Source organism: Macaca fascicularis, chromosome 20 (genome assembly GCF_037993035.2).
Source record: "Macaca fascicularis isolate 582-1 chromosome 20, T2T-MFA8v1.1".
NCBI lineage: Eukaryota > Metazoa > Chordata > Mammalia > Primates > Cercopithecidae > Macaca > Macaca fascicularis.
The window spans coordinates 84,659,459-84,676,300 of record NC_088394.1 but is presented as its reverse complement, the minus strand read 5'-3'; the positions used below and the strand labels follow the sequence as shown (position 1 = coordinate 84,676,300).

At 61.1% G+C, this 16,842-nt stretch overlaps 1 protein-coding gene across 4 annotated transcripts in view; it reads left to right on the top strand.

Annotated features, from left to right (window-relative positions):
• The window catches only part of PIEZO1 (piezo type mechanosensitive ion channel component 1 (Er blood group)), a 68,063-nt gene that overhangs the window by 18,784 nt on the left and 32,437 nt on the right, over nucleotides 1-16,842 (top strand). For all 4 annotated transcript variants that reach the window (XR_012428721.1, XR_012428720.1, XM_045382230.3 and 1 more), the window contains exon 2: nucleotides 15,572-15,667. Coding sequence is in view for 2 of the 4 variants with exons in the window: in XM_045382230.3 (XP_045238165.2) it covers nucleotides 15,572-15,667 (96 nt within the window). In the remaining 2 variants the exon portion in view is untranslated. The remainder of the gene's footprint in view (nucleotides 1-15,571; nucleotides 15,668-16,842) is intronic.

Genomic DNA, 16,842 nt, shown 5'->3' with positions numbered 1-16,842 from the left:
CACTGCACCCCAGCCTGGGCGACAGAGCAAGACTCTGTCTCAAAAAAAAAAAAAAAAAAACAAAAAACCTACATACCAGGTATTTTTGACTAAACTGGGCAGCGTGGCCCAGCCGCCCCGACACATGAATCAACCTCACGCCCCACCGGCGGGCGCGACCGCGGCACCCAAGCTGCCGACTGAGAACACAGCCGCGCTGACTGTGGTCACGCCTCCGCCCACCTCGGCACCTGCTCAGAACGGAGAGAGCGGCCGGCGCGGCCTCACGCCCGGAACCCCAGCACCGTGGGAGGCCCGGGTGGGCGGGTCCCCTGAGGTCAGGAGTTCGAGACCAGCCTGGCCAACGTGGTGAAACCCCGTCTCTACTAAAAATAGAAAAATTAGCCGGGCGTGGTGGCGGGTGTCTGTAGTCCCAGGTACTCAGGAGGCGGAGGCAGGAGAATGGCTTGAACCCAGGAGGTGGAGGTTGCAGTGAGCTGAGATTGTGCCATTGCACTCCAGACTGAGCCACAGAGTGAGACTCTGTCTCAAAAAAAAAAAAAAATTTAGAGATAAGGACTTGGGCTCTCCAGGGACCAGGAAGCCAGGCTCCAGGTGCTGCTGTCCAGCCCTGTGCCAGTTCTAGGAGGTGCTCACCTGGCCACGTGTTCGGGCAGTGCTTCTGGGGCGGCATCTGCTGGGAGGGCAAGACAGTCCTGGTGCAGGTGCCCAATTCTGTCCCCATTTCACTTACTGAGAACTCAAGGCACAGAGTGGGAGGGCTGAGCTAGGACCAGACACCAGTCTTCTGCAGAAGTACACAGACATGATAGGTGACCGTCCTAGACACCTGCCCTGAGATTCCCCTCCCTCTCCTGCCCTGCCCCAGTGGCCTGGGGGGAAGGGAGAGCAAGGTTCTGAAGGGGGTGTGACCAGACACCTGCCCGTGACCCCTCCTCTCCAGGCTGCCTCCGAGTGGCTGGTGAGTCCTCCCCAACCCTGCCTGCGAGAGAGGTGGCCAGGCAGCATTCCTCCCTGAGTGCCAGGGAAGTCCCTACAGAGCGGGCCAGCTTGTGGTTGGGCCCTGGGGCAGTCTAGACAGGCCAGGCTGGTCAGGTCAGGGGGGCTGGGTACCGCTGGGTGAATCACAGGGTAAGGGCTCTGAGTTAGCACCCCAGCTTCTGTCCTGGGCCCAGCACCGCTGAGGACACAGTGGGCAGCCAGGTCTGCCGGGGCCGGGTACCTGTGTTTGGAAGGCAGTGCCGCTCCTGAGAGGTGGCTCCCGGGAGGTTTTCAGTGGCCGGGTTTCTTAGGAAGCCCTCGTTGCCTCTCTGGGGTGAGTTGCTGGGGCTGTGGTTGGAGTGGTCGCCGGTGTCTGCCCCTGGTGCTGAGGGCGGAGTCCTTGTTTTGGGAGGTCATGGCATGACGCTGGGGGTCAAAGGCAGACCATGGCAGAGGCATTTCTTTTCTCTTTTCTTTTTTTTTTCTTTGAGACTGAGTTTCACTCTTGTTGCCCAGGCTGGAGTGCAGTGGTGCGATCTCAGCTCACTGCAATCTCTGCCTCCCAGGTTCAAGCAATTCTCTGTCTCAGCCTCCCAAGTAGCTGGGATTACAGGCGCGTGCCACCACGCCCGGCTAATTTTTGTATTTTTAGTAGAGATGGAGTTTCGTCATGTTGGCCAGTCTGGTCGCGAACTCCTGACCTCATGATCCACCTGCCTTAGCCTCCCAAAGTGTTGGGATTACAGGCGTGAGCCACCATGCCTGGCCTGGCAGGGGAATGTCGTTGCGTGATCTCTGCCTGGAGAGCACACTCGTGTTTCCCGGAGGACGCTTTAGAACATGGCGCCTGGGTCTGGGTGAGCCTCAGCCTGAGCATCTACCTGCTTAGGGCCCAGTGACGCTGGTGGTGTGGACCTCAGCTCTGGAGAAAGAATGGGTTATGTGGAGCCTGGGCACCTGGAGGAACCTGGGGGAGGCGTTGCCGCCTGCTCGCTGCTGGGGCTTCAAGAGGACCCCATCTCCTGTGGCCGAGACCCTGTGTTTCACAGCACGTCCTGCCTCGTACCCCACCTCGCCCTCCGCAGCTTTGTGACCTCTGGGTTTTCCCTCAGGACCTTCGCATCTGATGTTCCCAGATCCTTCCCGCCACCGGGTCCTGCTCCGGTGACCCCCAGGGAAGCCTTCTCTGAGGACCCAGCTCAGCGTCTGGTGCTAACTGTGGCTCGTCATGCACTCTGGCCCCCAGGAGGCTGTGGGCTCCTGAAACCCCTCTGAACCATGGGCTTCCAACCACGCGTGACCCCCGCGTGCCGACTCTGTGTGCAGGTGTACAGCTGTGCCTGGGGCAGGCTGGCTGTGACGGCCTCACAGAGCCCGGAGAGCTGCCTCCTAGCTTCCAAAGCCTTCATTTCGGGTGGAATGGGCCGTCTCTGCAGGAATCCTACCCTCTCAATTAGTCTGGAATGCTGGGGGCGGGGCCAGCTCCAGGTCACAGAGCGACCTTGTTTACCTGGAACCTTAACATCGTGTGCTAATCAGTGTAATCAGTGTGGTCCACGCGGGCTGTGGAATGTGCTGTCCACTCGCTGGGTCAGCCAGAGAGTGTCAGGGAGCACCTACCGGCTGTTACCCCAGGGCTGCCCTGACCCAGCTCTTCACTGTGCACATTTGTACCACACTAGACCCTGGCCAGCAGCTCCAGGTGAAGAGGCACGTCAGTGCCTTCCTGATCTGGTTTGTTTGGTTTTGTTTTGTTTTAAATAGGGATGGGGTCTTCCTGTGTTGCCCAGGTTGGTCTCAAACTCCTGGGGTCAAGCAAACCTTCTACCTCAGCCTCTTAAAGTGCTGGATTACAGGCAGGAGTCCCCACACCCGGCCCACCGCTACTTTCTGGGCGAAGAGACAGAGTCCCAGAGAAGAAGCCGGGGTTTGACTGCTGGTCTGCGGCCGGTTCTGCTCACCTCCAGCCTCTGCCTGGGGCCACGCTGTTCACACAGGAGCTGCTCACAGGCTGAGGCCGAGAGCAGGGCCCTCCTGGGGAGCTGGGCCCCCGGAAGTGCCCTGAGCTGCCAGGAGCTGGCCCTGCATCTCATCCCTGTCTCTGGAGGACACTGGCTGCCAGCTCACCAGCTGGCCCCTGGGCAGGCTTGAATCATGACCTGGAACGCCGGACGTCTCTGGCTCCAGCCCTGGACCCGCACCCTGTCCAGGCACCCCAGGGCCAGACTGTTTTGGGTGTACCCTCTGGACGGGCTCCCCCCGTGACAGCAGTCCATGGAAAGCTGTGGTTCTTAGGGAACTACCGATTCCTAGTCCTGAGCCTGGAGCTGCCGGGTGCAAGGTGGGGGTGCGGGCGTGTTGGGGGCTGGGGGTCCCAGGAAAGAGCCCGTGGGACTCATGTGCTCATAGCTTCTGGCCGAGGGGCCAGCTTGTGGCTGGCTGTCCTTCCCAGCCACGCCTGGTCAGGGCTTGTGTGCAGGGCGGCTGAAGCTGTGGGAGGCCACACTGTCCACACAGCGCCCTGTGAGCCCACCGTGCCTCAGTTTCCCCATCTGACAAGTGGCACAACAGGAGCCGCTTCCTGGCACAGAGCGCAGGGTCAGAACTGACTCAGCACTTGTAGGCTGCTGAGGGACCTGAGGGGCTGCCCCACCCTTGCCTTGGCTGCTGCGGGAGACCTGGCAGACCACTCTGGCCGTGGCGCTGCTGGGGGTCTACACTTGGCAGTCAGGAGCCCCTTCTCCTCCCCAGACACATCCTCTCCTTGAGGCTGGAGGGGGTCCTGCCGTCCCTGGGGTTGTGGAGTTGCAGGAATCCAGGAGGGCAGTGCCTGCAGCTCAGATGGGGGCCGGTGGGCAGGGCCAATGCACTTGGACCCTCTGAGGATGGCAGGAGAGTGCCCTGTGCCAGTCGCTGACCTCAGGTGGCAGAGGCCATGGTGTGTGAAGGGAGGAGAGCTGAGCTGGAGGCCTTACTTTGTCACCGCCCCTCTGAGTGCCTGCTGCGTGCAGAGGCCAGCGGGGGCCCCTTCTTCATCTGGGCTCTGCCCAGACCCCAGGGTGGGCCGGGAGGGAGGCCTTGCTGCCCACAGAGGTGGCTCCGCCTGGTCCAGCTCCCTTCCCAGGGCACAGCAGAGGCATAGGGTTGGCTCCGTCAGACATTCGGGGACCCGCGTCCTTCCTGGGGCCCCACCCTCTACCCACTGTCCCCCACCTATTTACCTGTATCTGTGCCAGAGATGGCTGCCCAGATAAGCCCTGGTTTCCTCCCTTTCTGAAGAGGCTAGAGAGGAACCCACTTGGGCAGAGTCAGGGGATTGCTCTGTGTGGAACGCGGGCCTCACCCACACCCTGGAATCTGTCCCCTTCTTGGTTGTTGAGGGATGAGTCCCAGATCCCTGACCCTCCAGGAGAGTCCAGCACAGAAAAACGCTGAGGCCTCCACACCCTGGCAGCACTGCTGGTCGTCTGTGGGGAAGGACAGGCCCTTTGGAGGGTGGGGGAGGCGGGGAGGGCAGTGGGGGGAGGGTCGGGGGAAGGGGGGAAGGGCCACCGAGGCCCCGACGTGGGGCATGTCTCACGCGTGGGGTGGGGCGTTCTCATCTCTGCTCGGTCTCCTGCCATGCTGCGGGTCGTTCACTGCTGACCCCAAGTACCAAGAAGATGAGGATGGGGTGCTGAGCAGCATGGGGAGAACGCAAAGGCACCCCCCAGCTCACCTGCGCCCGCCCCGCAAGCACAGCTGCCATGGTGTGGGGACCGGAAGGCAGCGGCTTTGGGACCAGACTGCATCTGCCTCGGGCCGTGCTGCTGGGCCTCTGGTCAGCACCATCGTGCCCTCCAAGTCACTCAGCCTGGTCCCCTCCTGGGCTAGGGCAGCGCCACAAGAGCTCAGGCCCAGATGTACAGGTACCACTGTTCCGCCTACCACAAGTCGCCTGGGGAACCCTCCCTCCTGCAGCCTCCGTGTGCTCATCTGTGAAATGGGCGTGTTGGAGTCACCCCTGGCTTGTGTGAGAATCCCAGGGGCTGATGCCTGCGGGACCCTGTGGGCTTTGCCCCACTCCCTGGGCAGAGACAGCTCCCCCAGTCCCACCCACGTGGCTGTGTGCAGCAGGTGCCTGCTGACCCTCTGTTCCTGCACAGTCACCTTGTTCACAGACGGACCCACCCGCGCCCTGCAAACCCTCCGAGGGCTTCAGGCTGAGTGTGGCTGGGAGGGTGACCTGGCTCTCCACACCAGCAGGCCTGAGAGCAGTTGGCTGTGGCAGGTGCGGTGGGTGCCCAGCCCACAGCGGCCACCAGGCCTGCAGGACCCTGCCCCGTGTAGGTCAGATGAGCCATAAAACTGAGTTTCCTGGACACTGAGCTGATTAAACCCGGACACCGAGCTAATTAAACCCAGGCACCGAGCTAATTAAATGCTCCAGAAACTCCTCGGTGCCCCAGGCTGCTGGCCGGGCTCCAAGTAGGTAAGGAACATTCCATTTACCTCCTGCTGCCTCGAAGGCAGGGTGGCTCCCCTCGGGCCCTGCCTGTCCTGGGCTCCCTGGGTGCTGCCTCGAAGGCGAGTGGCTCCCTCGGGCCCTGCCTGTCCTGGGCTCCCTGGGAGCTGCCTCGAAGGCAGGGTGGCTCCCCTTGGGCCCTGCCTGTCCTGGGCTCCCTGGGTGCTGCCTCGAAGGCGAGTGGCTCCCTCGGGCCCTGCCTGTCCTGGGCTCCCTGGGAGCTGCCTCGAAGGCAGGGTGGCTCCCCTTGGGCCCTGCCTGTCCTGGGCTCCCTGGGTGCTGCCTCGAAGGCGAGTGGCTCCCTCGGGCCCTGCCTGTCCTGGACTCCCTGGGTGCTGCCTGTCCCATGACTGCATCCCACTGTTGCCTTTGGACAAAGCCTACTCTCCTAGGGCCTAGGGTTCTCCCCTGAGATGGCAGGGGTTGGTTCAAAGGTCTCTAAGATTTTCAGAGTTTTGTGAAGGGCTCTAGAATCCCGTTTCTGTCTTATTGCCGGACTGAGGGTGCAGACAGGGCCTTTTCCGTGAGTTTCTCTCAACTCTCCTTTGTCCATGAGGCGGGAAGAGGGACTTCCCCAGTCCTCAGCTCGGGGCAGGGTGGGATGGACAGGGAACTCTGCAGGATCCCAGCCTGAGACTGTCCAGCGCCCCGGGGGAGCGAAGCCTGTGGCGTCGCCGTCTGTAGCCATGGCTGGGGTCACTAAGGGCGCAGAGGCCCTGCTGGTGAGGGCTGGGGTGGGCTTCTGGGGTGGTGGGCGCTAGAGGCGGGACCTTTGCTTGTGGAGGGTGGGTCGGGTCACATCCGCTGGGGCCTTGGAGGGGCAGGTGGGGATTCGTGCAGAGAAGGACTGAAGCTGCTGGGGTTTGGGAGCATGTGTGGAGCAGGCCTGGAGGCCAGGGTGGCTGGTGAAGGTGGGCCTGGGCAGGCTCACCCTCCATTAGGGGAGCCCCCCAGGTCCCCTCCCCACACAGCTTTCACCTCTGTCTGCTCTCCAAGGCTCCTGTGCTGGGGCTGTGGGGTGGTAGGCCATGCGGCCTGTGTGAACCTCACCATAGACCTCGCTGTGAAGGCTGCGGGGGGCGTCTGGGGGCGGGCTGGCTTCCCCCTGTCCCCTGGGCCAACCTTGCCAGCCTCCTTCTTCCATAAAGGTGAGATCCGCCTGAGCCCTCATGGCCCCTCTGGGTCTGGGTTTGGTTTTTGTGCTCTGCCCGGGGTCATGGCAGGTAAGGCCCACCAGGCTCCCTTGCAGAGCGGGGCAGAGCAGCAGCCGCCGGGAGCTGCCCGTACCACGTCTGCTCTTTTCTTCTTCCTCTTCTCCTCTGCCCAGCCCCGCCCACCGGCATAAGCACTAGCACACAAGTGTTTATGGGTTTCTCTTCCAAGCCAAATAAGGCAGAGAGCGCATTTGCAGGAGTTGGAGCAGGCTGGGGGGAGGGCAGATGGGGCTTGGACCAGGACCCCGGCTCCCTGTAGCTGCCTTGGCCTGGCAGCTGTCATCTGTGAACTAATCCTCCCTGCCCTCACCCGGCCCTTTTCGGACCTTCCCATGCTCAGCTGGTAGCAAAAGAAGTGAAGACCTAGCAAAGTGCCTGCCCCGGCCGGGAGGCCCAGGTTCTAGTCCTGCGACTGCCGCTGTGAGCTCTGGGGACTCAGAAGACTCACGTCCTTTCCAGCTTCTGTTCCCTCGGCTGAGAGGAAGGCTGGACCAAGCCACCTGCCCTGCTTCCATCCCATCTGTTCCCTCCAGTCCTTTTTCTTTTTGGCCAGTTCACTTGTTGATAACTCCAACAACGCATGAAAACATTCCCCTTGTGGAAAAGGGAAATGCTGTGGGTAGGAGGGACCAAGGACCTCTTCTGCAAACACAGCGGCTTGGTGCGGATCTTCCTGGCCCTTTTTATATATCCCAGACATGCAGAAGTTCAGTTTTACACAAAAGGAATGGTAGGCGTCTGACTCTCTGTGGCTTGTATCTCTCGGCAGTGCCGCAGAGCTTGGTGCACGCTTGCTCTGTCATGCTATGCGTCAGGCACTGTTGTCTCTGCAACAATCCTGTGAGGAGGGGGTTACGGTTCTTGATTTATAAATGCACAAAGTGAGACAGAGGAGACTGGGCTCATCTGTGGTCATCTCAGCAGCTGTGAGGGGTCAGGGCTGGAGCCCAGTGGTGTAATTTTACAGGGCACGTACAGACATGACACAGGGTTCCGCCGCACACCCTACTGCCCGGCCCACTCTGCGGGTGGGTGCTGAGGCTGTTCCCACATCTGCTGTGTCTTGTGGGTCCGTGGGTGCCTGTGGAGTGGGGGTGGTGGGCTTGCATTTCCAAGCACTGCCCCGTCACAGGCTCAGGGAGAAGCAGTTATGCATGAGCTGCCGTGAGCCCCAGGTGTGACTGGCATCACAGCAGGAGGAGCCCTGGGGATGACTGAGTGACGATGGGTGGCGACGGAGCTCACAGAGGCCAGGGTTGCCACCAGGCCAGGGCACTGCTGGGGCCAAGACTGGGATGCAGCAGGATGTTGGTCTGTTGGGGAGTGGCAGGAAGCCCACAGGGTCAGCTGACACAAGGGGACCCAAAGTGGTGGTAGCCTTGAATGCCAGACCAAGGAACTGGTCTGAGACCACAGTTGGTCCAGTGCACAAAGACACAGGCCGAGAGGGTCGCTGCCCCTTGATGGCCATTCCCTTGTGGGAGGAGAGGCCGGGCAGCCACTGCCGGGAACCCACCTGGGCTTGAGAGTTGGACCACATGGCTGAGGAAGCTCCTAGGGATTCCTCCTGGGATTCAGCTGCTCTGCCCTCAACCCCGGAGGGCCTGTTGGTCTAGCCCTATATCCTCTCTGCCAGTTAGGTCTGGGCAGAGAAGTAGAGGCACAGAGGGTGGCAGAGGGATGTCCAGCCAGGCCTTTCTGTGGCACCTTCTGGGGCTGGCTGGAGTCTGTGAAATCTGTGTTAACTGGCCCAGACCCTTCCTGCCTCCTGGGGCACCTGCTGGAGCTGAGGCTGCTTGGGGAGCCTGTCTGTGACTTGAGTCTCTTGTGGGTCGTGCTGGGCTCGGTTCACCTGCCTGTAGGATGGGATGGTGCCGCCCTTAGGTTGTCGGGAGGACCCGAGGAGGGTGATGCCTCTAGCCCTGGCAGCTGGCCCTGCTCCACCCCGCAGCCCGGCTCCTTCAGGGCCAGGACTCCAACCCAGGTCACAGACTCCAACCCTCGGGCTCTCCTGCTTCCCAGGTAAGGAAGCTGAGCCCTGGAGAAGGTGGAGATGGGATCTCAGTCCAGCCCATGGCTACAGTTCCTTTGAGAAGTCTTGCTCTGTCGCCCAGGGTGGAGTGCAGTGACATGATCTTGGCCCACTGCACCCTCCACCTCCTGGGTTCAAGTGATTCTCCTGCCTCAGTGTCCTGAGTAGCTGGGATTACAGGCACCCACCACCACGCCAGGCTAAATTTTATATTTTTAGTTTCACCATGTTGGCCAGGCTGGTCTTGAACTCCTGACCTCAGGTGCTATGCCCGCCTCGGCCTCCCAAAGTGCTGGGATTACAGGCGTGAGCCTCTGTGCCCAGCCCCAGCCACCAGTTTTGTACGGCACTCAGGTGGGTGTGGTCCCTGAGGACATGTCACACTGGAGATCCTTACAGTCCATCGGCCGACCCGGCCGCACCAGCGGCCAGTGCCGGCCATTGGTGGGGCCAGAGTCCCGGGGCGGAGCGGCTGACTCCAGGTTGTGGAGGAGACTCTTAGGATCCTTCTAGGCATCCAGGTCGGGCAGGTGCCTCCATGCCTAAGACTGAGCTGCTAGTGGACATTGGGCTGGGTGTGTGGGCGTCCTGCATGCCTTCCCTGTGGCCTGGTGCCCGTGAGGAGTGGACAGTCACCCCGAGGGTGTAGACTACCCTTGAGGCTCCCAGATGGCGGCTGCAGAGCCGCTCCTCCCTGCCTGGTATGTGACGCCTTGTATGACTGAGGACACCTCTGACCGCTCAGTCCTGTGACCCTGGATGCAAGCGCTGGGCAGCACCTGGACTCCAGGCCCCCGTCCTTCCTTCCCCTGCTGTCCTGGCTCCTGGGCGGCCCCCCCACACCGAGGCTCTGCCCTGTGCTGGGAACCCAGGAATTATAGCCCTGCCCCCTGGCCCCTGTTTCTCATGTCGGGACCTGCTGGCCAGGTTAACTCCTGACCACCACTGTCTCAGACCTGCTGGTCCCACCCGGTCCCCACCTGTCCACTGCCTGAGGCTCTCCTGTGAGGCCTGCTCTGCAGCTCTTGGCCCGGGGGCCCCTGTCCTCTGGTGGTGCCTCCAGCACTCTGTCCCCTTTGGAGGTGGTGGCTTCGAGGGTAGGTGCCACTGTTCTGTGAAAAGGTGGTATAATCAAAGCAACACCCAGATACTGAAGGAGCTGGGAAATCAAAGGAGGCAGACAGAGCAAGTATGTTGGTTCTGGGCTATTTACTGGGGGGAACTTCCAGACAGAAACATGGCCTCGGGCAGCTTCGAGACAGGTAGAGCTCTGAACCCAAACGCCTGACCTGGGGCTCGTATCTTGCCCTGGGAGGAATGTGCAGGTGGCTGGGAACGCGGCAGGTGGGTGGCCAGATTCCTTCTGCAGCCTCAGGTTTGTTTAGGAGGAAACCTACGAGGACTAGGCATTCTTTTTTTTTTTTTTTTTTCCTTTCCTGCATATGAATGCCAGGGAATAGGTGTTCCTGCATAAATATGATACATCAACTAGACAGTTTGGAGGCATTCCCAGATCCGGGGTTAATCAGCAGATTAGCATTTAAATAAAGTTACTCTGTCCCCACAGCCAGCCAGGCCTGAGCCACATGGCGGGGGCGGGGGTGTTGGCTGTTTGCTGCGTCCCAGGCTTGCTCCATCTCCTTATCTGCAAAGTGGGGGTGACAGTTGTGGTCCTTGCCTAGTGCCACAGGATTATATAGGACAGATTGCCCAGCCCTGTGCCTGCACTGGGGGCAGCGGTGATGTGATGGCCATGACGGTGACGTGATGGCCGCGGGTGCGTCCGCCCTCTGGTTAGGCCTTGCCCCATGCCTGCACTGGGGACGGTGGTGATGTGATGGCCGCGGGTGCGTCCGCCCTCTGGTTAGGCCTCCCCTCTCCCTGGGGCACAAAAGGTGTCCTAGGGTGGGAGGGTCAGCTGCTGGGTCTGGGGCCCCTCCAGTCCCAGCTTTCAGCTCCTGTGCAGGTGTGGAGCAGGACGGCGCACTGGGGCCTTGGCTCACACGGTGCCCCCAGCTCGCCTCTGCCCGCTCTGCTGTGCAGCCTCAGCTCCTGTGGGTCCCGGGTCACCTGTCCATGTTGGCCGCGGTCTTTCTGCACCACTTCCTGCTCTCGGCCAGCGCTGGCCTGCAGGCCCTGGCGGTGTGGGGTCACACACAGGCCGCACCGGCTGTTTCACAGAGACTCCTTGCTCAAGGGGGGCTCAAAATCCTGGCCTTGGGTCTCTGCGTGGCTCCTGGAGGGAGAAAGGTGTGAGGTGTCCAGGCTGTGGAAGGCCCAGCCGGCAGCCCTCCTTGTGACAGTCCTTCAGGCCTCGCCGGGCTTGGTTCAGCCCATGTTAGAGGAGGCCAGGCTCGGAGCGGGCGGCTCCTCGGTTGCCACAGGGAACGAGGGTTGGCAGGTTCTCCTCTCCCACCCGGGTGTGGGCCAGCTGCAAGGGTCTCATCCCAGGAGCTGCGTCCTGGCGGGAGGGCTCAGGCATCTGACATCCCCGTGGCAGGTCTTCCTGTGGGCCAGTGAGAGTGGGTGGTGTCCAGCCCTCTGTGTGGAATGTTCCAGTGGAGTGGTGTGTGGTCCTGGTTACCACCATGTGGCATTTGTGGCTTTCCTGGCCAGCACCCACTGAAAGCAGAGGCCAGCCCAGCCCTTGGATACCCAGGGGCCCAGCAGCTACCGTGGGGGCAGCCTCTCCGCTCCCGGCTGTGCTTCCCTCAGCTGTCGGATGAGGGTCTGTGGATGGGTGATGGCCGGGCTCTCTGCTTCCCGAGGGGCTGGATGTGGGCCACAGAGAGGCATGTGCTGGTGGGGCGAGGGGGTCGGGGCTCAGGAGCCACCGCTCTCTCTGACCGCATCCCATTGCTGCTGACTCAGGAAAAGGTACTACCCTCACAGGGTCACAGGCCCAGGCTGGGCAGCTCCTGATGGGAACGTGGGAGCCACAGGGTAGGGCAGGCTCCTGTCCTCGCTCCTTGGGTTGTCTCGGGCCCCACCTCCCCTCTGGCCGAATTTCTTCCTTCTCTGCCTGAGACTGATCCACGAAGCTTCTGACCTGCCCTAAGTTGGAGCCAACCTTCAAGGCCAAAAGTAATGCCGCCTCCTCTAGGCAGCCTGCTCTGGTGTCTCCCCCTCTGGCTTTAGCCCACAAAGTCACAGTTGAGGCCACATCAACACACTTAGACCGTCCAACAGCACCTCTGGCTGCATAGACAACACAGGTAGATACAAGGAGGGTTTCAAAAAGCCGTGACCCTGCGGCCAGGACGCCTGTACCTGGGTTCTGACCACTCTCGGGAGCTCCTCCCCTCTCAGAGCCCATCCCATCTGAAAATGGGGGGATTGGAGCATTGGCCCCTCCTCACTCTTGCCCTGCCAGCTGGCTACTCTGAGGACCCCAAGACCAGATAATGGGAGGAATGGTGGGCTGGGCTGTAACCCCGAGCCCCCTTCTTATCCCACCCCTCAGGCCGCCCCTGCTTGGTGTCTGCGGCAAGGCTGACAGAAAAGATGGCGCCAGGGAGACCAGCCAGGGCCCGCCTGTCTCAGCCCATCCCCGGGCGAGCGGGTGGGCTCTGGGCTAAGTAGCCCTCTGCCTCTCTGAGCGTTTTCCTTGTCTGTGTTGTTGGTGAGTGGCCACCACCTGGGACAAGCCTTAGTTTTCTGTCCAAGTGTCCACCACGTCCCCAGACCCTAGACCAAGCCCGCTGCCTGGTGGGACCTGCTGGGTATTGAATGAATGAATGAATGAATGAATGAATGAATGAGTGAACAAACTCTGGGGGGCATGTTGCTGATCACCCCGGGGCAAGCCCGTGGTGGGTCCTGGTCTCAGGCAGGGGACTTGCCCTGCCGGGTAACGCTGAGCTGCTGGGGAACCCCTGCCAAAGTGCCTCCCACGCCCTCCATCGTCCTCTGCCTTTGACTCCACTCTGCCCCTCAAGGTTCCCCTCTGGCTCGGCCAGGGGCAGGGCGGTCAGGGAGGTCTCTGGCTCCAGGCCCTCCCTCATCTCCATCCTCAGCCCCTGCACCTGCCTCATCTCCAGCCCCAGCCCCTTGCAGCCTCAGACTCTGGCTTCTGACAATCCTTTGCAGATTTCAGGGGCTGGTTATTTTTTTATTCTGGCAAAATATACATCCATAAAACTTGCCATTTTATAGTTTGTTTCTTGAGATTATCTCACTCTGTCGCCCAGGCTGGAGCACAACAGCACGATCATGGCTCACTGCAGCCTCAGCCTCCTGGGCTCAAGTGATCCTCCCGCCTCAGCCTCCCGAGTAGCTGGGACCAGGGGCATGCACCTTCATCCCTGGCTAATTTTTGTAATTTTTTGTAGAGATGGGGTCTCCATGTTGCTCGGTCTGGTCTCGAACTCCTGGGCTCAAGTGATCCGCCTGCCTTGGCCTCCCAAAGTGCTGGGATTACAGGCGTGAGCCACCACACCCGGCCTAAAGTTTGTCATGTTAGCCACATTTAAGGGCACAGGTCAGCAGCGGTAAACACGTTCCCATAGTTGTGCAGCTGTCACCGACACCCATCTCTAGAACTTCTTCGTTTTCCCAAAGGAAACCACACCCATGGTACGACCTCCCTGGCCTTCCCACAGCCTCAGGGTTTGGCGACCTTCATCCCCAGGACCTACCCTTCTGCCTCCAGGAGCCCTGCCTGGTGTCCACGCCACACTAGGGCGCCCTGCCACGGGCTTTGAACCCAACCCTGGTGCACCTGAACTTGTTCAGCATTGGCCATTCCTGGCAGGTCAGACTGTGAGCTCCTCTGCTCTGATGGACGCATGGACGGCTGCCACCTGGCCGGACAGGTGCAGAGGGGAGGTGCCGCCTTCTCTGGGGACAGGGCTGGGGCAGAACCCACCCGGCTGAAAAGTGCAGCTCTAGGGAACAAGCGCAAACTTCAGAAGCCTTTGTCGTGAATGCATTTTCCTCCTGCCTCTTGGGCCAGATCTTATTGATTTTTTTTAATGAAAATGTATAATCATCAAAAAACTTTAGGTTTAAAAGCATGGAGCCGATGGCTATGCTTGATGCATCAATGGGAGGAAGTGGGGATGTTAACTTCAGGGAGGGCTCCTGGGGGAGCTGGGGAAGGCTGCTGTGTCCAGCAGGGCGGGTGGTGCCCCCTGGAGCCCTGGACTCTGCGACGCGTGTACTAAGCCGAGGCCGCCTTCAGCCCGTAGCCATCCCGAGCGTGAACCTTTTGTGTCTGCTTCTGGGAGGGTGGAAGGGTGAAGCTGCTGAGGGTGGGAAGGGAGGGGCTCTGCTTGCTGAGTTTGCCATGTGCCCCTGGCCCTTTCAGGTGCAAGCATCAACCCCATGGTGCCAATGGGGAGACGGGCCTGGAGGCCCCCCAGGCTGAAAGGCCAGGCCTCCCGTGCTGTCCGTGGAGGTCGGGGTCTTCCTCTGCCTGTGCCTCCTCTAACTCACCCTGCGTTTTCCATGCCCCTGGTCTAGGGTGAGGCTCGGGTCCTGGGGACTGAGGGGCAGGCGGGTGTCACGGTGAGAGCTGGGCTGGGTTGGGCCTCCCTCCAGAAGACTTCCCGGGGCTCCTGTGGCACCAAGGATGGGGCAGACGGTGGCACACATGGCCTCCCCTGGGCACAGAGCCAGACTATGGAGGGACCCGGTTGGCTACACCCTGGCTGGGACTTTGGGGTCATGGTGGGAGCAGCAGCCACGGGTCTCGCTTGGACACGGGTCTGAGCTCACTGTGGCCTCCTTCCTCAGCCTCCTGACCAGGGCCCTGCGGCTGGAGGGTGGGTGGAGGGTGGCGGGTGGAGGGTGGGCTGCTGGTGCCCCTCAGGCAGCAAGAGGCGCCCTTCCAGTCCCAGTGTCCTCCCCGGTTGCCCCAGAAAGGCTGAGTGGCCCCCCAGGTCCTCTGCAAGGAGACCATATCAGGTCCCAGCCCTCATCTCCTGACAAACCTCACGTTCCTAGGAGGAAGCAGGCCTGGCTGGAGCGTGGCAGGCGCAGCCTCCCTGACTCTGGACCCTGTCAGATCAGTGCAAGTGCCAGGCAGACCCCGCGTGGGAGCTGTGTGCTTGGGACTGATGCAAACACTGGCTGGGCTCTCAGGCGAGGGTGGGAGGACAGGCCCCAGGACCTTCTGAGAGAGGCAGGAGGGCAGACACGGGACACAGTGCGGCGGCTCCGGCGAGTGCAGCCACGTAGAGTGTTTGGGCTGAGGGCACACTGTGTCCCACCGCCCCATACCTGTGCGAGGGCTCCCAGACACGTGCTGGGCGCAGGAATCATAGCATTTTTTGTTTGATTGTTTTTTGAGATGGAGTCTTGCTCTGTCACCCAGGCTGGAGTGCAGTGGCGTGATCTCGGTGCAGCCTCCACCTCCCAGGTTCAAGCGATTCTCCCGCCTCAGCCTCCCGAGTAGCTGGGATTACAGGTGCCCGCCACCATGCCCAGCTAATTTTTGTATCTTTAGTAGAGACGGGGTTTCACCATGGCCAGGCTGGTCTTGAACTCCTGACCTCAAGTGATCCACCTGCCTCGGCCTCCCAAAGTGCTGGGATTACAGGTGTGAGCCACCGCGCCCAGCCCAAGAATAGCATTTTTAAAGGAAGAAAAGCAAGGTAGGAAGATGGGTCACAACCTTAGTGCCCCACTGGGAGGCTGGTGCCCGTGGCGTGGCGTGGTGTGGTGTGCGTGAGATACGTACGGAAGCTCGTGGGGGCTTCCATGGCTCCGGCCTAGGGCAGCACTCACAGGGCACACGGCCTTGGGGGTGTGACGAGCTGGGCCGTGGGTGCGCTGTCCTCTGGGGTGGGGGCTGGCCATCCTCTGTTGGCAACGCAGCTGACATCCATCTCCCCGCAGCCTGCCTGCTCCGTTTCAGCGGGCTCTCGCTGGTCTACCTGCTCTTCCTGCTGCTGCTGCCCTGGTTCCCTGGCCCCACCCGGCACAGCCTCCAAGGTAAGGCCAGGGGACCCCGTCCGTGCTCTCAGGGTGGGAGGGGGTGGACATTCGTTTGGGGCCAAAATTCATACAGCTTTCCTCACCTTCAACCACCCGGGGTGAAAGGTGAGGGGTCCCGAGAAAAATTTCTTTTCTTTTTTTTTTTTTTGTGATGGAGTCTCACTCTGTCGCCCAGGCTGGAGTGCAGTCGCGCGATCTTGGCTCACTTCAAGCTCCGCCTCCCGGGTTAAAGTAATCCTCGCACCTCAGTCTCCCAAGTAGCTGCAATTATAGCTGTGAGCCACCACGCCAGCCATCAAAGTTTCTTATTTTAATCGTAGACCCCAAGCTAAGCTCAGAATCTTTTCTGATCCATGTTGCAGGGGCTGTTGGAGGCAAAGGGGGCCACAGGGGTGGAGTCCCTGTGTCCCCTGGGAGGCCACAGGGAGTGGGTGGGCCCCAACTGCCCGCTCCCTGCAGGCTCCAGGCACTTTTCCTCCCTGCTAAGGCTCTGGTGGCGTGGAAGTTCCAGCCGCCTCTACCGCCCTCCCGCTGCCCGCCGTGGAGTTGGACCTCAGTTGACCTTGACCCACTTGCCGGTGGGGAGCTGGGGCCCGCCTTGGGAACCACCTTGGGGTCTGAGCTGGGCCAGGACTGTGCTTCTCTCCCGTATCCTCCAAACAGAGGGCAGTGAGGCCACACGCCAAGCCTGCAGCCTGGGTGATGAGGGTGGCGGCAAACCCTCCATCCTGTGATGTGTCACCTGCCTGCCCTGTGGGGGCCATGTCCATTTTGTGCCCACGTTTTAGGAGAGCGGGTTTTGGAACAAACACTCAGAGACCTGTCCCCAAAGGCCATGAGCCAAACGTGGGTGGGGCCGGGCCCTCTGCTGGCCTTTGGGTTTTGGAAGGTGAAGAGCCGCTGAAAGGAAGGAAGGTCCCCAGGGAGGGCAAGTGTAGAGAACAAGAGACCTTCCCCAGCAGAGGGCGGAGAAGAGGCCAAGCAGGACCGGGGGGCATGACTGTGGGGACACGCTCTTGGGCACCACGTTCTGGGAGGTGCTGGATGCAGCAGGTTGGCTGCATGGGGGCCTGTCTGTGGCTGTGAGGTGTCCACCGGGCTGCATTTTTCCAGGGGACTCTGGGGAGGATTTGCTTCCTCTTCCAGCTGCTCCAGGCGCCTACCTTCCTGGG